Source organism: Strix aluco, chromosome 2 (genome assembly GCF_031877795.1).
Source record: "Strix aluco isolate bStrAlu1 chromosome 2, bStrAlu1.hap1, whole genome shotgun sequence".
In the NCBI taxonomy this organism is placed as follows: domain Eukaryota; kingdom Metazoa; phylum Chordata; class Aves; order Strigiformes; family Strigidae; genus Strix; species Strix aluco.
Window position 1 is genome coordinate 127,155,238 of NC_133932.1, and position 22,855 is coordinate 127,178,092.

At 38.5% G+C, this 22,855-nt stretch overlaps 1 protein-coding gene across 1 annotated transcript in view; it reads right to left on the bottom strand.

Annotated features, from left to right (window-relative positions):
- FAT3 (FAT atypical cadherin 3) overlaps positions 1-22,855 on the bottom strand; it is a 415,532-nt gene that overhangs the window by 129,412 nt on the left and 263,265 nt on the right. Inside the window, exon 4 of the mRNA XM_074816293.1 lies at positions 8,037-8,098. Within this exon, the coding sequence (XP_074672394.1) occupies positions 8,037-8,098 (62 nt within the window). The remainder of the gene's footprint in view (positions 1-8,036; positions 8,099-22,855) is intronic.

A 22,855-nucleotide genomic window follows, 5' to 3' on the forward strand; every position in this document is an offset into this window, starting at 1 on the left:
CAGGACCTTTCAGGGTCCATAGGTTGGATCTGCTTCCTGGCACAATTCCACCTTCTCTATTATGCCTTTAAGAGAGGTAGAAAATGCCTGATAAGATAGTACATGAAGCCTATATGCCGAGTATCTCCTTCCATGCTTGCATGTGATGAGATGCTTAAAGCCAAGACCTGCTGCTAGACTGCTGTGGGTCCACGAGGAAAATCCTACAAGAGGCATTTGATGCCCAGCATGAAAAAGCTGACAGCACTGTGCTTTGCGGATTTTCATTTTTTCATTTCATGACCCAACAGTTCAGGTCAGTGATTCATGAAATCTGTAAAACAAGCTCCCTCCCCTCTGCAAACTCCAGATATATGCAAATCATTCTTTAACTAAGGCAAACCTCTAGGCAATCAGAAATGTCATTTTTCTAATGAGACGCAAGAACTGTGGTAGACAGCAGTGTGTGAACCAAAGTTTTAGCCCTGGACAATTCTGCTCTTGCCACACTCTTCAAAATATGAACCTGCATCAGTGCTTGCAAAATCATCTCTATCTTTATACTGGGTCAACTTTCCATCTAAATGGCTAATAGGTGTTTAAACCTGGATTGTTCCCTGTCCATTTCTAGCAGACTCACTGTCTGGTGAAACATGATTTTGAGAAAAATATACTTGGGGCATCTGGGTGAATCTGTCATTGTGTGTAGCGATGAACTGGGAAAATCAAATCTCTTCCATGAGCTAAGAAGTGACTAAATAATAAACGAGCTGTGCTTTTTTATTTTAATACCCAAACAAATTAACCCAATCTTACAATACATCTATAAAAGGTCTATAAACTAATGGACCATTTCTATAATTATCAAGTATTCATAACAAACCCCCAAGGTTTTGCATATGGAGTTACAAAGATTTTTGATTTAGGAAGTTCATTAAACATAGAAAAGAGGACTGCTTTTCTTCATTGCTATTGTATCCTGAATCAATAGAATGGATTAACCAAATAAATTTTGAAATTTTTAATGTTGGACTAAAATCCTGCCATGTAAAAACTTCCATACAGTATCAGATTAGCTGGATGGTTTAAGCACTCTCCAAGAGAGGCCAGAATCAGATACTTGGATACAAATGCTGCACTAATTGAGCTGTCAGTAGTGTGTTTATCCTTGACATCATCCTGGTGTTAACAAGTGCAAAACATTTTTAAGAGAAACAGTCTAATCCTGAGAGAGTTAAAAGAATTAGATGAACAGTATCTAAAAAAATAGACTGAAATTAACCATAAGCACAAAGCAAAAAGCAAACAAAGCATCCTTAGGTTTGACTTAAAGTCTACAAACTCTGTGGAAATGTCATAGACCTTCTTTGCACATTCAGCCTCTCAAGGCTATTAGTATTTCATTGAATAACTGAAATGAGCTGAGGGTCATCACTACTCTTTGATATATGTGGACCCATTCTTGCCCCTTGCCTTTGGTATATATATGATGTCATCAAAGTTGTGTGTACATTTCCCATTGGCTACCTGCATCTAACACGGAATATTAAGGAATTCAAATACACAACTCTCCTTTTTTTAAATTCAAACTTGTTTTGCCCTATTATTATAATTTTGTGAAGAGTTTTTTCTTATTTAATATGAAAACAAAATTAAAATTCCACAGGCATGAAGAAAAATGTTATTAAACTCAGTCTTCCCAATGCTTAGGCTTTGTCGCCCGTGTTACTTCTCAAGCCGCTATCTAAAATAAAGGGACATCTGGGAGCTATTGAAATTTGCAATAATCAAAGAAAAGAGAATAATCTGTAAAAATGCCATGCCTTAATTATTTTGCAGTTTAAAATTCCCGTTCATATCTCTTGCACAGAGGCCACTCAGTTAACAACTGAACTAGTAATATTTTCAGTGATGCATTTGGTAATTCTTCATCTTATCAGATCACATTAGTTAGAGACAACAACCTAATAGAGGAAACCACTTATCACTGCAGACAGATGAATCACACCAGGACTCTTCCCATATTTTGCTGTGTAAGACTTTCTGCCTGAATACACATGAGAAGCAGCGTGCAATGTCATATGCAAATCTGTCTCTGAAAGGGAGTTTTAACCTCTGGTCATCTCCTGCATTTGGAAAGTTGTTGGCTACTTCTGAAAATAGCAACTTGATGGGAACAAAAAATACTCATGAGGGGAAAGGGAAGGGGGGCAGGTGGAGCCCATGCATCTCTACAAAGCTGGTGTAGAATAACAACTCTTGAAGAACACAGGGTGCAGGATGGAAATCTGCAGCGTGGGATGAGTGAGCTCAGCATGTGCCTTCTACGACGAGAACTCGGGTCTCTGCTAGATCCACCACCACACCGACCTGTCCCACAGGCGACTTCACCCTCTGCTGATAAACCCATGGAGAGATAGTATGAGATGAACATGGTTTTAGTTTTTTTTAGAACTGTTTTTTTTCTTCCTTTTTTTTTACCTTTTTTTTTTTTTCTTTTCCCCCTTTCTTTCCTTTTTTCCTTTTCTTTTTACCTCCAACTCTGAGGTTGACATTCAAGTTCAATATGTCACCATTGAAACCTGACATGATGATACAGCTTCCATTGTCTTTTTAGAAAGTTGCCTCTGCATACCTACTGTTCCACTAAAAATCCATTCATGTGTCCTCAAAATAGTAAAAATAGTTCTCTTATTTCCAACAAGGACAGGCAGTAATGATTTTTAAGCGCAAGCTGCAAATAAGAGGCTGTTTACCTACTTTTTAATTTCCCTTGCATCATGTGATAGGCTTCAATGTTAAAAAGGGAAAGGCATGTTCCTTTGGAGCCATTTAAACCTCAGACAAAATGTTCAATCAGACACACTGCCTCATTTTTACCCCATCACCAACATGTCACCAAGAAAAAATGCAGCTTTCTCTGCCAAATGTGGGCAATGCTAAAGATCCATGAAACAAATGCTTACACAGATTCATAATCCAGGGTTTAAGCAATCAGTGTTCTGCAGAGCACTATTCAGCTACATAAACCCAATGAACTTCAGATTTTGTACCTCTCCTGTAAAAATATACATGAGCATGTTGCCACACAGCTGCCTATATTCTTCAAAAATTGCTGCAGTTTCTCTCAAAGGACCACTGACTTGAGGCATCACCACTAGCAAAGGCTACAGCCTAACTGAATAGGCTCAAAAGCAAAACAAGGTTAAATCTGTGAAGCTCTTGAGTGGGAGATGCTGGAGGAAAAGAGGAGGATGGCAGAGAACACAGCACTGGTCCAACACTGAACCACCAGTGTGGTGTTTGTGGGAAGAACTGAGAGGCACTGCTATTTTAAAATGCTGCTTTTCAAGATTTTAAACCCACTCTCCCCTGCAAACTGTGGCAATAATGTTGCCAGCAACAATTTCCCCTGTGACATTCCAGACCAAATTCCAAGTGGAATAAAATCATAGTCCCTCCATCAAAATTCCCCTCACCATTGTAACTTCCCATTAAACGAGTGGAAATTTGAATTCTTTCTAGAAGGCTACAATTACAGCAGATTATTATGCTTCCCTCTAATTACTGCATATAAATACATACAACGTAACACAGTTTATTGTACCCTGTTAGTGTACTTACAGTAAATAGAAACCAATATGCTTCATTCAGCCCATGTATTTTGACACTCACATCAGATTTACCAATTTATCTTCATTACAACCCCTTGCACTGTTACTGACATCCTTCTCAGAGCTATGCTCAAGCATCACAGCAGGAAGATTGATGAGGCTTGTATATACTGATTTGCGACAAAAGCAAGGCACTTGAGAGGAACTGTTACTATTCTGATAGCACTAAGTTGGCTAAAAATTAGCTGCACTAAGCCAACACTCTGCTCCCACTTCTCCTCCTCATTAATTATGGTACATGACTCGGACCTTGAAAGGCTAAGGCTGTTGTAACAGTATTTTTAAACCTATTGTCTTCGGTTGCTTTGTCACTCTTGGAGAGATTTAAAGTTCTGACCATGCTTATTAGCAACTATTTTTATTCTTTAGAGAGTCTTTGAATAGACAAGTTTTCCACCATGATAAATGTTAAAAGATAATTTCTTAATGAAGCTACAGTGGTAAATTTAAACATAGTTTGGAGGAACAGAGAGAGACACTATGGATACAACTTTCAAAACTGGCTAAATAACTTAAGAGCCTGCACCACAAGCACTCATCAAGGAAAGATTAAACAGCCTCAGCACTTTAAAAGCACCAACTTATTCTATACTGTTATCAAGAGGATGAAGAGGTCGTCTCTCGCTACAGATAATTTATCCCTCCAAACTCAAGTTTCAAAGACTGTTGCTAGAATTGCACACTGAAGGCTGAAACTCTTCTGGCTCATTCTTTGCTACATGTAGGTCCAGCAATTCCCAGCAAACTGAACTCCCCTGCAGTGGGTGCATTTTGCAGAGACTTTCCGTCTTGGAGGCAAAAGTAACCCAGCATGTGCAACAGCACGTTCAGAAACTGCTCAGGGTGAGAAAGTATGTGCTCGGATCCACTTTCTGGGCTGGATGCTGAAGTCAATGAACTGTAGCCTGGATTCAACAATCCTCTCCCATCAAGATGCACATGTACACTGTAAAGCAGACCAGGAATTATTCATATTCTGGACATCTCAAAATCAGGTGACACAACGCAAAGATGCAGATCCTGCATGAAATGGTTTAATTTTTACACTTATTATCGGACCTCCACCACTCCAGCAGCTGTTTGCATGAAATCACACAGCAGAATCACCGGAGTTTGTAAAGCTGTCAGACCAGGAATAGGCTGCATCCACGAAAAATGTGGGGAGAAAAAACAGCCAGACTATTTTCTGTGGTTTTCCATAGCTCAAACTCCACTAATATTCTCCACTTCTAGCTTCTTCTTTTTAGTAAATTAGCATAATATGAAAGCAGAGAGAGTTAAGTGTTAACATAGAAATTACCAGAAGACAACGCATACCCCAAGAAAGATGGAGAAAAAGAAGGAAAGAAGAGGATTATGTGTCCAATTATTGAAGGAGATCACCTGACACCTGCAATTGCACCTCAGTTGGAAATACATCGCTTTTCATTTACTTGCAAAGCAAGCAGGTAACTCTCAGAATTACCTTTCTTGATTCAGATGGACATTTAAATACTTCATCCCAACTACAGAATCTTTAAGGAAGTCTGTGAAATAAAACAAATGCTTTTGGCTTGCTTCGTGTGAAAAAGTAATGCAATCAAGTGGTCATTTTTCTCCCATTTCAGGCAGAACTCATAGTAAGAATCCACTAAAGCAAGAGACCATCCTGTATAAATGCAGTGACATCCAATTTAAACCTAAGCAGAGAAATTCCACCTGATAACAAGCACTGAATGAAAACCTGCAGCTTTGCAAGACATTACAAATGTGCCAAAAAAAATTTAGCCCTCAACTTGGTAGCTGAAAAAAATAGCATTGACAATGCCACAATCAATGACCAATCTGGGAGGAGAAATACTTTTTTTTTCTCCTCCCAAAAAGCCGAAACCAAAAAAAACACCTCCCCAAACAAACAAAAAAAATCTCAGTTATTATAAAGGGGAGTCTATTTCTGACTTCATGCATCTTTTAACGCAGGGTCTAGATTCCCCTTTCCTAAGCATTGCAGCCTTAAAAACACATTCCCAGTGCTCACGGGCAGTTCATGTTTCCTCTGATACAGACAGGGACAGACAACTCCAGAAGAGCCACCCTAAGCCATCACAGGAAGCAGTCTGGAAATGAGCACTGGCACTACACACAATTACAATGACTAACATCTGCCATATTATTTCACCTCATTTTCTTAACAACTTTTGTGAAAGAGTGGAAATAGTGTTAGTACTCGCATTTGCTCAGTAAGTACTGCCCGGTATGGGTATAGTGTCCCTGACAAATTCAAGTAGGGAAACGACAGGCTTATTAAAAATAATTAAAAAGTTTTCTCTAAAAAAGTTTTTTACTGCCTCACACATGCACTGGGCAAAGGGGAGAAAGGGTTGCCAGGTCAAGCACTAATCAGAGCTTTTCAAAGGGAGCCAAAGTTTGCTCTCCTTTATACCAGACAGACTACTGGAAGAAGGGTATGAAATGAAGCCGGAAGGAAAATACTGTACTACTGGGAGACCATGGTTGTTTCGGCAATTAAGACCTCCCCAGGGGGTTAATTACACACAAAGACAGGCAGGCATTTTAGAAAACGTTTTCTGAGTGTGCCACAAGAATGAGCACAGCTTGGTCAGCCTGGCTCCGGATCCTCAGCAGCTTATTTGCCCTGATCCCCAGGAACGCACCTCCCAAGAGGTGGCGATGGTTAATGTTTCATCAGTGGCTCAAAGGGTCGATTTGGCCATCGGGGCCATGTCCCGCCAGAGTCCGATCCCCTTTCCTGCACACTGTTACAGGTGTGTTTTACAACAGTGTTGTCCTCTCCCCACTTCTCCAGGACACCCTGCTCAAGTGTTTCTCTTCTCTGTAGCCTGCCCTCCACTTTGCTTCCCATTCACAAGCCCTGAAGCACCCTATGACACCAATTTCCCTCCAGTGCATCTTCAGTCCTCAAAATCTTGCAGATGGTTATTTTATCAAATGAGGTAAAATTCAGGGGAAGGAATACATTAACTTGCATTGATGACTAAAGCCTAATTCCTGTAAGTAATTAGTTTTTTCTTTTTGCTATTAATAGTAACACTTCCCCATCTGTATGGAAATCCTCTGGAAAACGTAAATTTGGCATGTTTTATTGAGGTCTCTGAGGCAAACACATAAATGCAAAAGAGACTTACAGACCTAAGATCCTCATCAATAGATATATTTTTAAATCAATGCCAATTCAATTGTTTGTGATCTTCTCTGACAGTATAAACTGGAAAGCTTGCAGTTATTGGAACACTATTATTTTACTAACTTTCCAACTTAATAAATCCTAAAAAGGGGAAAATCCTTTTATTTCCCTCCATTTATTTATGGCCTGGAATGTATAAGCATCTACAGTGAATTATGATTAAAAACCCCCAAACTTGTACAGTAATAAATTAACCCTTCTCTCCCATGTTCTGCAGTAAAATGATTTGGGACGTCTAACAAACAGAAATAACCATGGAATATGCAAAAGTATATTTTACTATTTTGCTGCCAGATAGTGATTGCATTGGGAACTATTTTGTCCAGATGTTTTTTAACTTGCATGGATTTGAAGAGAATTTCCTAAAATACATAGTAGGAATGATTGATTATCTGAGACAATATGGTGCTTTTTTACTTGTACCAACATGAAACAAGAATTCCTTATTTCACAAAGAGACAAGAGAACAGTCAAAGATCTTCTACCCAAAGGAAAAAAAACACAGCATGGTGTACAGTAATATGAAAAAAACCACATGTGGTAAAACCAGTAGTTTATAAGTATATCACTCCATATCCAACATATGTGAGCTACATATAAAGAGAAACATTCACCTAAGGGCCAAGGGAATGGTTTAGACACTTTTTAGAGAGCAATTTTTAACTTGAAAATTGTCATTGATAGTTCCAGTAAGTGAAAGCCAAGAAATTTATTCATTGATTCTGATAATGCAGTGAATGTGAGAAAGGTCAAAGTTTGCTTTCATCCAAAAGAATAGTTTGATGTTAGATCTGAGGTGCATAACATGTTTAACCTGAGACTGAAAATCTTGGTAGGGTTGGGGTGATTCCTCCCATTAAAAAAAAAAAAAAAAAAAAAATTTTCTCTGGATATTCTAAACTTCTGTCACAAATAAAATTTAAAGGCTATAATAAAAGATTTAAATGAAGCAGATTAGAAGTGGAAAACAAGTGTTGTGATATTCATTCAGTTTTTGCCTGTGCTTGTGAACTACAAAATGTATTATTTGTTCTGTATAATCAGGCAATTCCCAGCTTTGTACAAGTCTGTCATACATTGAGAGAAGGGAGAATACCACTCTCCTGGAACAGGAAGAAGTGATTTTAAACTACTATAATCAGTTAACCTTTTAACATATATTTTCCACTTAATCTTACCTCCAAAAAATGCTCTGCTTGCTGTTCCCGATCCAATTTTCTTGATGTTGTTGTAATCAGACCTGTGAAAAAAGGATGATATTTGATTGTCAATACCTGTTGAAAAATATATGTCTCTATCGACCAGAAGAAATAAATTCATTTTTCAAGCACTCAGAGGGAAAAAATCTATTTGAAGCTATATCAGACACAGATTTCTTGACATCTGTCAAGCAGTTTCTTTCTTGGTGCAGCCATTATGACTTTCTGACTAACAATGAATCTTTAAAGAAAAATGCTGTGAGAAAAGTAACTGAAAAACAGTTAGCTGTGTATCTACAGTTAACATGTCACATTTATTACAGTGAATAAAAAATACTTACTAAAGAATCACTATTTATCTTATGATTAAGTGCTTCAATGGATCATTTGCATTTGACTGAAAACCTTCCGTAAAAAACCTCATTAAAGATTTCAGAGGACTCAAACAATTAATGGGATAGGATGCTGATTACTTCCACGCCAAGAATACTTGACAAAGAAGGTTATTTCTGTAATAACTACTTGTATACATAATGATTTCCAAATGCAATCATTCTAATGCATTAAAGGTTTTGTACTACAATTTCATCAATTTGTTCCATGCTCAAATTGAGTCTTTAAAATAAAGTACCCTTTTACATGAGGATGATCAAGATATCTTTTTGTTTAAAGCAATGTACTTTCACAAATTATTAACCTCTTGTGAGATTTATAACAAGGAAAGAAAATGAAACACTCCCAAAGTTCCCTGAAGAAAAGCGATGCATATCTTCTATGAACATAACTTAGTTTTTTATTTTGTTCTCACTTGAGACTTAAAGGACAGATTTGAGTTTTCCCTGATACACAACATTTCTTTGAATAGGAAAATGCATCATGTGCTTGTTTTGTGATAGATTCCAACAAGCATAAAGGGACCAACTTTTCCTAGAGATAAAGCTGGTTTTGGAGACAATGACAGTGGACAAATTTGTCCTCAAGAATTCCTCATCTCTAAGATTACCAAGGAAGACAAGAAAATAAATCTCCCTGGATTACCTATTATCCTTATTTATTTAATCAGATCAGCCAAACATCTAAACACAAATCCATGATGACCCTAAACTCTTCAAAATAACCATCAGCAACATCTTACATCTACGTAACACCTGTAGCCCCAGAAAGCTTCTACAGCTCCTCATACACTGTCGCCTTCTCCTTGGAGGAACCACTTTATCTATTTTGGAGAGAAGGGGGGAAATATCACTTGAGATAGTGGGATGAAATGAACAAAGGAAAGTCCACTCTGCTTCCAATATTTCAGACTCGTTAAAAGATCTCTTAGACCACAGAAGTGACACCCAAGGGGAGGTCACAGAAACCAGAGTGGATCATTACAATTACATGGAAGAACCTGGTGCTGACAAAAGGCTGAAAAACCAAAACAACTGGTATTGCCTGCATTAAGCAATTGTTAGTATTCAGACATCTACTCACTGCATGAGTTTAAACAGACATGACAGCATGGATGACAAGTTAGTTGTCATTCACAAAAGATCCCCCCATGTCTAGAGAGAACACAAAGATAAAGGGAAGAAGTTCCTAGTTATGAAAGAAGTTCAACCCCAATAAATCGATAAAGTAAAAATTTCAAATTTTAAATATCCCCCTTTATCACATGCATAGTCACTATGGGTAATTATCAAGCACAACCTCACCATGGTAAGGAATATGATCTTTTTTATATCATCTTCCACTTTCTTCCTTCCTAATGTATCACTGTGAACTCCACCTACTTTTTAAACAAGAAATATCTAGCTGTAAATTATAGGTCTCTGTCCTCATCATCTTCTTCAAGCAGATGAATTCACACTCCTTTCGAAGACCAATAGCTAATATCTGAAATTGAATCTCACTCTCAGAATGAATAGTACTTGTCTTTCATTGGTAAAACTAAAACTACCACTACTACTACTACTACACTACTACTACTACTACTGCTACCACCACCACCACTGCTCCTCCTCATAAAACTACTGTTATCACTAAAGTTTTTTTTTTTGTTTGTTTGCTTTCCTTTTCTGAATGTGGAGCCTTATGGACTGCAATAATGGTCAGAGTGCCTTCAGACTTGAATTTCCTTCTAAAAGAGCTATATGAACATATGGCAAGTCTGTACAACAGAACTGCCTATATTTTAAACGTAGCAGATCTTAACAGATTTAGCACCCAGACTTAACAGCCGGTCCTAAAGGGCAGGTAACCAGACCATCATCATCAGTTCTGCAGACCTGATCCTGAAGTATGGTGCTAGCACAACTGGTTGTTTATGCTTTAAAGACATCTCTACATACAACTGCTAGTTCTGGGCAGTTTCATTAGGTTGTTACAATACTCTCTAGAAATAATTGGTCATTTGTGTGTGCAGTTGTGGGGCATCTAGTTTCCATTCCCGTTCTCTGGGGAACTCTCCCATCCAACACTCATGGTGGCCCCACTGCAGTCTCCTGGCTGCTCACTTCCACATACATTCCTGAAGTCACAGATAGATCACACTACACAACACTACTGTTTAAAATATGACTATACATAAAATCAGATCTCAACTACTTGATGTTTATTTAATTATGGTCACATGTTAGAATGGATGTTAATCTGGTCTTTTCAGATTGTAAAACTGTATTTCAAGAAATTCTGTTTAAGACCAATCATCAAAACTGAAGAAAAGAAATATATTCCAGTTAAGTCTAAGACTACCCACAGCTTTACCACTCCAGTCTCATATAAATTAATTTCATGCGTTTTATGAAAACCTTGCTGTGTCCCTCCCCCCTGTATTCAGATACGTAATAATAGTAATATTTAGCAGGATGTAGAACTTTATTTTTGAGATACAGGGGCAACTGAGAGAAACTTGGCTTTGCACAAGACAGTATATCCCAGTTTTAGTTCTCTAACTGTATTAAATTGTCATACTCTGTTATGGTGTAAAGGCATTATCTAAAGAAAATAACTCACAGAGAAAAATAAACCCAAAGAAATTATGTCAGGCTGTACTGCTAGTTATGATATAAGATCACAAGGGGACAATAATAAAAAATGACCCTTCCTTTTTTCCCATCTTCAATATGTGCCATAGCTCTTCTAGACACAGACATCTGGACAACTGTCCAAAGACAGCTGGGAAATATAGCACGCATTTATCACAAAATAGTCAAAAACACTAACAAGCTTCAAAAGTCATAGCACACCTCTCAAATGGTTTCTCTCAAATTTCCAGGGAAACGTCACAGTCCTGCTAAGGGCAGGAGATATTTATAACTGTGATGATTCTTTAAGAACAGCCATGGAAGTGAAGAGGAAAACGGGATCCAATAGAAAAGTTATTTACAATAAAACCATCAGCTCACAAGCAAGGGTATATGATTCTGTTCCCAGCTTTTCATACTTCTCTTTGACTTTCTGAGTTAAAACATCTCTCTGTGCATCCCAGCACATCTGTTCCTCAGACCATATAAATTAACTGTTTTGTGAAACTCTGAAACATTGCTTGACCCAATATTTCAGCTTGGAGATAACTATATTTTCTTATACCTGTTACTTTTGCTATTGGAGTACTTTTCCCACCCTAATAAATGAACAATTATTGTTCTCCTCCCGTTACAGAGTTTGGAAATGCTGGATGGTGAATAAGCTCACCCCACACAACATGTCCCATTATACTGCAGGACACGGCGACAAGTCCCAGCTGACACCGACTGGGGAACAGCCTTCCAACACCTCACTGTACACTGGACAGGATCATCATCCGTTTCTGCATCATTCCCCTCTAAAAGGTAACTCACCATGTGGACAGAGAAGAAATAGCAGTGTTCTTCACCATCATTTTATAATCTGGATGGGAGAACCAGAGGTTTGGGGTGGGCAACAAAGCAGACCTGCCTTACAGCTTTGGTGCAGCCGTAGTCACACAGAAGAAAGAACAGGACCCAGACTAAGAAATCCTGACATTTTAACCAATATATCAGTCTATACAATCTTCAGCCAATGCATCATGTTGGAAACGAATCACCAGTTTTTAGGGCTCAGATGTGCGATCAAGACATTTGAGCAACACTTAGCACTGATGCTTGGGATAATGCTTTTAGCACATCACAGATGTAAAGTGAAAAAAAGAAAAAGGGTCAGTGAAAGAGATTAAAACTTACATGAGTTACTTCACATTTGCAATGAATGAAGCATGCAGTCACTACAATGCAAATGAGGAAACCTAACTTATCAGCAAATGGTAATTTGATCATAGGTCTGATGTCTTAGAATTAATACCAGGTATGTGTGTGGATGCATGTGTGTGTGTGTGTCTGTGTGTGTGTATAGATGATTGAAGATGACATAAAATCCAGGACAGTTATGAATTCAACAGTATGACTAATGTTTTATTATTTTTTTTTAGAAAACTGCATCTTTATTAATAATAAAGCCAGCAAACCTGAAAGAAAGAGCAGCAGCTTGTTGGTTCTATTGTGTCAGCTAAGGTATGCTTTGTTATTCAAAGATGGTATAATGTTCTGTCTCGGACTGAGTCTTCTGTGATATACTGTATTTTTTTGAACAGTAGTTCTGCTTGGATGCCTAAACATGTGGCTATGCTAAATGTCTGTATCTGAGGAGTACGTGAAAGTACACGTCGTGCTCTGATGATATGCAGCTAATAGGCTCAATCTAGCACAATTCCACTGCAGTCAAAAAGGCTGTGTAAATTTATGCTAGCTAAGAATCTCTCTCAAATGAATGTAACCTTCGCAATTTTATTTTTAGTCAAGAATACATGAAAAAGCACACAAAATATTAACTTATTTAACATAAACAAAGCAAGGCAAAAAAATTTATATTCAAATATAATTTGAGGACATCTTTCATTTCAAAAAGTTCACTAATTATATTCCACTTGCTTATCCAGATTATTCCTTCCTCAGGAGGTTGTGATACTGCCATACAATCTTACCAGAGCTCCAAAATTTAATTTGAATTCTGACATTTTTGCCAATCTTTATCAAAGTTTGTTTTGTACACAACTGGAAATATAAATATGTTTTATAGGATGCTCTAAAGCTAACAGAGATACTTATGTTTATGTTTGTTTTTATTATTAACTTGACAAGAAATGTGGCATAATATGCAAGCAAGGTGAGACTCTTGAGAAATGCAGGCAGAGAAAAAGCAAATAGTGACTTTTCAAATCTCAGGTGAATTTGATGTTGATCAAAGTGAAGGTGACAACTGAAGATGAGGGAAATAACGCCAAAACTGCACTAGCCCAAACTGTCATCTGAGGATCGTGTATTTATTGGACACACTATTTTATAAATTCCATAAACGATCAACTAGTCAGCCAGAGTAGACCATGCACATAAGACTTAATTTATATGCTGGAAAAGTTAAGCGTTTCTTTGTTTTCTTAATTCTTTCTGTTCTGGAAAACTCAAGGCATTTGCTACCTCTGTTCCTGGAGTCAGGAAGGGTGATGGCACCTGGACAAATGCAAACCTGCCTGCTAACTCTGCCTTCAACTCTTTAATTAGAGCGTCCAATTGCCAATTAGGATTTTCCAACTGAATAATCCATGCTCTGCCTTCAGTTAGCCCTCTTGTTGCACAGAAGGGTCCTCATACAAATAAAACCTCTGCGTGTCTGTGTATGCTTAAGTCAATAGACCATGATATATAAATACATACATATATATTGTATATACAGTCAAATATTTGAGTATGTGTATGTGTGTGACATTCTACATATACCAGTGAATGTTAAAAATTATCCTAACATACACATATTTACATAAGTATATTTAGCTCTGAGGTTTACCAATGTTCATCCTTTCTATATATATGCATTATTTGAAATATTTGTGTTAGAAACAAATTAATTCATGGACTTAGAGAGCCACAGAAGAAAAATTCACCAAGGGCTGTTAAATGCAAAGGTTATGGCAGAGGAAATCTCTAAGCACTGTATAGCTTGAACAGTAACACACAGAGGAAAACATTGTTGTGGATTTGCTTCTTCTCTACGGGTTCAGATGAGACCATGGCCGTAGGGTGTGATCGTGAACTAAACTGACCTTTGGCTTAGAAGAAATTCACATATTTTTCAATACTATGGCACTTAGGAACAAAAAATCAGTTCGCCACAGGCTATTTTCTAACACAGATTGAATTTCCCTAATATCACTATGAAGCTAAGGAGAGTTCAGTAGCCTTCTCCCTACGAAATTAAGTTATTTTCATTCAACCTGTGGATGGATAACTTACCTGAGCTGTTTCCTGAAGTACTGCTTAAAAGCTAACAAAATCTGGTATGGAGAGACAGCATATTTTACTGCTGTCTCAGGAAGTGTTACAAACAATATGGTATAAAGACTAAATTTTTTAAAAATGACTTTTTAAAGAACTGTTTTATTAATTTCTCATTTCCAAACTTTGTTTGGATGAAATGTGAAAAGAGTATATGACAGGTAACAAGCAGGCTAAAGTAGAAGCAGCCCAATACGTTCCTCTGTTTTAAGCTGAAGGCAAAGTGTCTTAGTAGAGTTAGGAAGTGGATTAGGAAAGCAATGTCTTCTTCTCTTCCCCGGGCAAAAGACTAACAGGATACAATTTACTGCATGTTTTACTGTCCATTATTAAATCACCTTTTTTCTCCTGCCATACATATTCATAAAAAACTTTCCATTAAAAGAAATACAAGCGTGGGATGGGTTAGAAGAATGACTAGGGACTGAAACCTCAGAATATATTGTCTGGCTGCAAGTCATAGCAGTACATGCTTTACACCCTCTCCACTCCCAGTGGTAGGGTCTTCGACCAGGACAGCCAGGCAGCACAGGACCATATATGTCAGGGCTTATACATCACACCCACACAGACATGGTCTGGATGGATTAGCTGATGTCTCATCTCAAAGCTTTCTGGTCCCTGGTTGCTGGGGGAAGCTTTCTTCTCATTAAGATACCAATCCTCATCTTCAAAGAAACCAATTTTGAAGTGGAAACAAAATTATAAAATTAGAGAGCTTTCTCCACAGAGTTCTTCTGCCCTGCAAGATGCTCTGAACATCCTGCAACACTGATGCTATCTTGTCACAGTCCAAAATGGATGCAGTTCCCAATCTGCCTTTCTCAAATACTGTAAGGAACAAGAATACAGAAGGAAAACCACATGAAGATATCAAAGCAAACGTTCTGTAGAGTTACCCTTAAAAGCTCTGCTTGGGGAGAAAAACGCCTTGGGATTATTTGCTAAGAATATGGGCCTTTTAACCCAACAAGTTAAACAGACAAAAGGAATACGTAAAACGAACGCTGCTTTTCCAAAAACATTCCATAAATTCAGTGACTGGTTATACTCACTGCTTGTTCAACAGAGCTCCTAGGCTAAATTGCAAAAATTCATATGGGAATGTATGAGTTTACTGATGGGTTTACTAGAAATTGCTACAGAAATTAGCAGTACACACAAAGGTATGAACACAGCCTTTCCATACATATACTGAACACAGGAAAGAGTACACATCTGTTGAGAAATATAGGCATCAGCTGTCAACTGTCCTGCCACTCTTCGAAAGTAAATTTAGGACTTTAGATGGGAAAAAAAAGGGGTAGCCACAATAAATAGCATTAGGCTTTCCATCATATATTCCGGAAAGTAAAACTATTGCGTATTCCTAACCACAGAATTGTTGAAATGAATAGCAATAACCAGGGTAATTTTATTACCCACAGGCAGTGAGAGGCGTTGTAAACACTCTAACAGCACATTCATCTCCTGCAATAAATTAGGGATCGACAGAATGAAATTGAATTTCAAAGATAAATGATAGAAAACGATGTACATTTTACTTGGAGATGTAAACAAACATATCATTTTATATAATTACACATGTAAACCTCTAATTTAGAAAGACTGTATTCTGATCTAAATGAATGATACTTCATTGAACAAGAAAGAGAACCCACCAGGCGAGCCTGTGCAATTATGTGAAGGACTGCTGCCTTATTGTTTTTCCTGAGGTGACAATGAGAGTGAAACGACCTCTTTGAAATAAGCTAGGTATAAAAAATGATTGCTTTTAAAAACAGTTACATTTTCTAACGTGTGGTTAGGTCTGAAAAAAAAAAAAAGAGAAGCTGAAGCAAAACCTTTTTACTCGTCTTTGGTTGTCCCTTCTGTCTCTCTTTAGAGTTCCCTCAGCTTATTGCTGAAAATATCAAAACTGCACAAAATGCACAGCAAACATTTACTTCAGTGAAGAATTTGGATTATGCTTCTCTTTAAAGGCAGATTCTAGCTTTTTTTGTTCCTAGAATCTGTTTAAAATGACAATATGGTGTGCCAGTCTGTTCAGCCTGGTGGAATGGGGGACTCAGAGGGACTCCCTTTCATCCCTTTGAAACTCAGTCAGTGCAGTCCTCATCAACTGCAGGCAAAGCCACCACTCTCCTAAATATTCCACTCCCTTTAAAAAGTGGTCAGGTTTTCTGTTGCCTGTATTTCTCCTGGAAGGCTGTTTGGGAACAAGACTGCATGGTTGAAAGACCTGGTTTCCAGACAGACTGCATTTATGATCAATGCAAGCCAAGCTCCTTTGACTTCCTCTCACCTAATGAATTTGCCATTGCCTTTCTTGCACTGCAGTTCCAGCCCTCATCCCTCCTAAACCTGATGGATGGAGGCTCCAGATAATGGCTACACAGCCCTGCTAAAGCAGCCTACCTACTGCCTCCAGTGGATGCACATCTAGCAGAGAGTGACAATCTTGTTATTAGTCCTCAAATATACCATTTCGTTTACTCCACTAATGAATTTCTACTCTTCAAATTCCCAGGGATCCTTTCTTTCTTTTTTCCCCCCAAACCTTTCCTGTTTGGATGATGCCTGCTAACTCTGGATCAGAGGAAACTCCCACTTTTGAAGCCAGCATCACTGAAGAAGCTACCAAACAAGATCATCTGTCTAGCCAATACTTGAAATAATCTTTAATGTGTGCCCTTCAACATGCAAATTCCTCTTTCAAGATTCATCATTTTTATTTCCTCTTTAGCCATACCCATATGCACATATCAATTCAACTATTAATCTCCATGTCCTTGTACCTCATAAATTCTGCAGTGCAACCATATCACATGCATTACTGAAGTCCATGCAGATCACATACAGAGCATTTCTTAGAACATCATTTATCTTATCAATGACATCAAGATAGGCTGATACGATTTACTTCGGGTAAACCCATGAGCACTTGTATCCCATTTTCTATTTATTTCCATGTTTTTAATTATACCGTCCTTCAAAATCTGTTCAAAAGCCTTGCAGATGACAGAGGTCAGAGAAATAGTTCTGTGACTGAAAGGCTTATTCCTTTTATTTGTTATCTCCAATTGTATGGTTCCAATCCCAGATTTGATAATACCCTTCAATAGTTACTTGCTAGAGAAGTTCAATTTAAGGTGCACTTTTTTCACACTTCTGGAGTAGAGATTATCATAGTTATTCTTACTTGCTAAAAGAGTGATGGTAGTGAGTTGGAGTTGGCCAGGAAGAAGCCAAATCCCAAATAGCTATGGACAGCAGGATAAATCTGCAAACCTGACTGTATCAAACCACAGTTACCACCTGACTACGGTTGCTTTGGACCATAAATAGCTTCAGGCATTTCACTGAAGTACCTCAACTCCGGTGGGATGAAGCTACTGCTCAAATTGAGACCCCAAAAAGACTACACTCAAAAACGATCCCTTAGGGGCAGGGTGGTAGAGCCACCATCAAACACACAGAGTCTGCAATCCACAGCTACAATTTTTAAATGACAAGACTGATAATACTCAAAGTACCCAAGCTGCACTGGCAGTTTCTTCATGGTGTCACTGTAGCCTGACTCATCTCTTTGGGTTGTGATGCTCTGAAACAACTGCGCAAATGCCCTTGAGGGACCGGCATGCAGGTGCTTAGCTCTCCTAAAACACTCCACAGGGAAGTTCGCAGTTCATGGGATAAGAAGGTTTTCAAGTTCAAATCCTTTATTTAGGCTCAAATGAATACATAAGAATAGAAATAGCATTCGTATCTTCTTTTGCTTTCTTCCCTTAAAAAGTGCAGGGCTGCCTGAAAACCTAATTGCTAATAGGATGCCTCAGCACAGATTTTAACATCCCCCCTGCATTACTTTCATTTTCAGGGAGAAATTACAGAATTCTATTTGGGTTATAATTAGCATATAATTATTACTGGCAGGAATAGCTATAAATATATATAACTGGTGGCTAGCTTAGTAACCAGCACACATAATCATTATACAATTTTCTTTAATTTTTTTGTGCACAAAGGCCTCATAATTCTGCAAAAGCTACGACTGAGCCTAACTAAACTCTGATTATAATTTATGTTAATTAATTTCACTGTTTGTAAGAAAGAAGACTTATATAACACACGCAGTGGGGGTAGGTGGTGTCGCTTTCAGTGGAAAGGGGCTATGCAAATACTCTGCACCTTGGGCTTGAATACATCATGAATTATTGTTCGATCTCTTTCTCTGGCATATTACAACAAAAGAGGGAAAAAAAATAATAAAAAAATCTCCAATGTATGCTTTTGTATAACATATGCATAGGTCACAGCATGAGGAGGTCCTGGTATTTTCCTTTCTCAATTGTGGAGGAGGTGTGGAGGGTGCGCAGGGCACAGCTGTCAGTTTTTCCACCTAATCTAGACACCCTCATTACCTTTTAAAGAGAAGTGATTTTGCATTTTTACACACACACCCTCAACCAAGCACTGTTCTTGACAATAGGAAAACAACTCTGGCTTTTCTCCCAGCTGTGCTCAAAAGAAAGGCGTTGATCCATCATTAGCAGCAATTGTCTCCAGATCAGCAAAGCCAGGCGCTGGGAGAGCAGAACCTTGTGCTAACTGCAGATTCCCCAGGTCAAGTCAATCTCATCTTCATCTCTAATAAAAAAATGATTCATCGGTGAGGTGACCTTACTGATCCAGAGGCAGAACGCAGAGCTGTGGAAAGAAGCCTCATAGAAAAGATATATGGCCTTGTTTCATGACACGCAACTCATAGATAGACCTCAACACTGTCAGGATCCGCTGCCCTTCCCAAGGTGGTCTCCAGCCTAAGAATCTGTACTGAGGCACCTCTGCTTGGTTTCCAGCTCACCTTCTATCTTGGTCTGTAATCTTACATGAGACATTTTATGCCACTGTGCTTCAGTTTCCCCTCCCATAAAACTGGGATAATTGATATCGTTCTTTGTAAAGTGCCTTGTGATCTATAAAGGAAAAAATGACTTGTGTAAGAGTAAGATATTATTATTAACTAACAACCACATAAAGCTCAGCCATAACAGCACTAAGCATTTTCCAAAATTTATTGTTAAATAAGTAAAGAAAATAATTTCTTTAAAGACTGAAATGAATTTCTTTGCTTTCCAGGGTTTTCTGTTTTCTTTTTTACACTTCTCTGTGCAGGGATTTATTTAAATTGTTATCCATGAGTAAAATACAGTATTAGCTCTGACCCCCTGCTTCAATGGCTCAGCACATAACAAATAGCAAAAAGGCACAGTAAAACCAGAACATGAGCAGTAGCTGCTTTTCTCTGCAAAGCCAGTCCAGTACCTCAGCCTTGTCAAACAGCTGTCAGAGTGGAGAGGCAAGAGTGGATCCCGGGTACCAATCTTTGGCTGAGGAAGAGGAGCAGAATCAGTTATTTGAAAGATCTCTCTCTTGTTTTTATGCCAAGTGAGAGGTGGGATCCTCGGGCTGAGCTCTTTCCACGTGCACAGTCAGATGGAGCAGAGGAAGGGCAAGCAGTCTCCATGTTCAGTTGCTCAGTTGGTGGTCTCAGCAGCACTCCAAGCACCGTCCCTGCTGGCTGCTTTTAAATGATGACACTGGTTTATTTATAACTCCCAGAGTGACTGGGGAAGAACCTGAAGGGACTGGGATGAGAGCATAGAGGGGATGGAGGAATGAGATATGCACTGGGGAAAGATGTAAACGTGCATCAACCCCAGCAGAGGAGAAGCGGAGACTAAAATCAGGGCATGTATGCAAGCCTTTGACACCGGTGGGACTGATAACAGGAGCAAGGGCCAGCCATCACCTAATGAACGAGAATGGCGTGGTGCTACTATGACTTGCTTTTGGAACAGAAGATGCATCCAAAGGCTGTGAAAAGCTACTGCTGGAAGTACTGCAGCTGCAGAGACAGCCACCACTTGTTTTTCGCTTTCTCCTGCCTGAAGCACAGCCCTCCTGTTTTGCTCCATCACTGTTTATACACTTCTCTTTTATACTTTCTACCTTCTCCTTTTGACTCCTGGTTAGTGCACAAGTCCTTATATTCTACTTTTTCACTGTCTGAAGGCCCCAGATAACGATGTTCACCTAGATGAAAGAGGGATGTGTGTGACTTCATCAGGCCTCACATGTGCTTCTCTCCTGGTCGCGCAAATGAGGTTCTGAGGTCTTCCTAGACCTGTGTGGCAGAACTGTGAGACCAAGGAGCAATCAAAGCTACTCCTCTATTCCTTCCTTAGTCCTTCCAATTGAGTAAATCAAGTCTCCTTAGCTACCTTCCTCCTGTACAGATCCCTATCAGAAATATTAAGATGGATATGGATGAAATAGGAATGGAAACGTATGTGTGTGAAAGCACCAAAAGAAACATCAGTCAGGTCGGGTAACAGGAGGGCAACAAGGCACATCACGTATACTATCATCCTAAGAGAAAGATAGATGATAGCCCTAAAGATATCCAAGATGAGGAGATGAAGAAAGCAAGCAATGATTTACAGAGACAGAATTAAGCAAGATTGTGATGCAAAGATAACTTAATTACTAAATGTTTTAAAAAACCTGTCCAAAACTCAGTTCCTTGTCAGTCAAGAAGAAGCCAAGGGACACAGTGAGGACTTCACTTTCGCACATGAGTCATCTTGGCCACAGCACTTGGATACACATGCCTTGGTGTGTAGGGTATGAGAGTGTGAGTAGAGAAAACCAACTTACAAAAGTTAAATAAAATAAAATAAAATACCCTTCTCCCTTCACAAGGTCTCACACTGAGTTTTGTTACACTTAACTGTGACACTCCTATTTCAGCTAGTTTTAATCTAGTCAACTTCTCAATAAAATGGATGCCACGTTTAACTATCCTGCTGACCACAAGCTGAGGAGAACCATGAGTATAATACACATACCCATTGTGAAACCTATTCTGAGCTAACCTATCATGACTCAAAAGCTGGTTGTTATTGCACTACTGGATACAAAGGCTCTGAAGCAGAGTGGGATGCTTAGTGTGCTCATTTGCATCTCATTACCCAGTATGCTCTTCCTCCTCAGAGCTATTTTCATAGAGGCATTGTTGTCCGAGCCCTGGGAACAAGTAGAAAGATTTGGTGACTCTGGATGCATGCAGTTCTTTTCTACTTGCTTTGCTCCCCCTTTATAATGAAAGGCTTTGCAAAGTGGTGAAAATGAATCAATTTTTCATTTTTAAGGCTGTATGGGTGGGGTTTTTTTTTCAGTAGTTTAAGCTATCAGGAGCAAATCTTGAATAACAAATAAGATTACAGAAATATGAGCCTAATGTTCCTCTCTACAAGGTGCTCAAGCATGAAGGTTTTGATCGGAGAGTAAGAAATGAGATTTAACTTCCTTCTGATTTAAGTTTCGTTTGTACAAAGAACCTATTGCAGCAAAATGTGATTGCAAGCTCATTATTCAGTGAAGGGCAAATATCTTCAATCGCAATCCAGTAAGATCAGCAGCTTTCTCTGTGTGTTACAAGCCTCAACGAAAAGAACTGAACATACTGGCTTCTGTCATTGTCTACATCTAAGACTGTGATGATTTCACCCTGTCCAATTCATTTCAAAAGCTGTAGCTTCCAATTAAAAGTATAAGTTGTCAGCCAGAATAAGTGTCTATCATTTGAGCCAGAGCAGTTTTGGTTTCTGGCAGTTTTACTGCATCAAAGGGTTGATTTACAGATCAGTTACAATTTTTTTATTCAGTACTAAAGGGAATAAAACTGCCTCAGACACAGGACTCAAAACAACACTAAGTCACTTCAGTTTTCTATAATTTTCAATATGTTTTATCAAGTTGGAAATAAAACTTCATTCCTCGGTGACTTTATAGTTTTCAACAGGCACTTAAAAATAATTAAAAAAAAATAAAATCCAGGAAGATCTAAGAACCTCAACATCATGTTCTTTAACAACATCTAGCATACAAAGATTACACTGTACTTCATAAATGTCAATGAATTCAGCACCAAAGCCTGTGTGAGGTATGAAGTTAACTCCTCCACAGGTTAAACAGATTTCTTCCCTTTTACAGATGGGGAATCTTAGCTATAAAACTACATGTTGAAGACTGGTACAAACCATAGCAGAAGCACATTTAAAACTAATTTTCAGTCTCTCAGGTTTGCGTTTTAAGAACGTGAGCAATTATGAGACTCCTTCTTGGGATAAAAGATGGGTAGATATAGGTAAAAAAAGTGTACAAATACACAACAAGAAGATTCTGGGTAAGGAAAAAACATAGGTTTCTGGGTTTTTAAGGCTAAGACTCAGTACGTCCTTAAAACATGCAGAGCAGTTACTCCTTGGGCTTCATGTGGCAGGAGGCTGAGTGGCATGTCACAGCAGGATCCTGTGACGATGCTTTTAAGCGTTTGTGCCGTGTAACCCCCGATGAATCAATTAGGCATTCTCACTCACCCGAATTATTAATTTTACT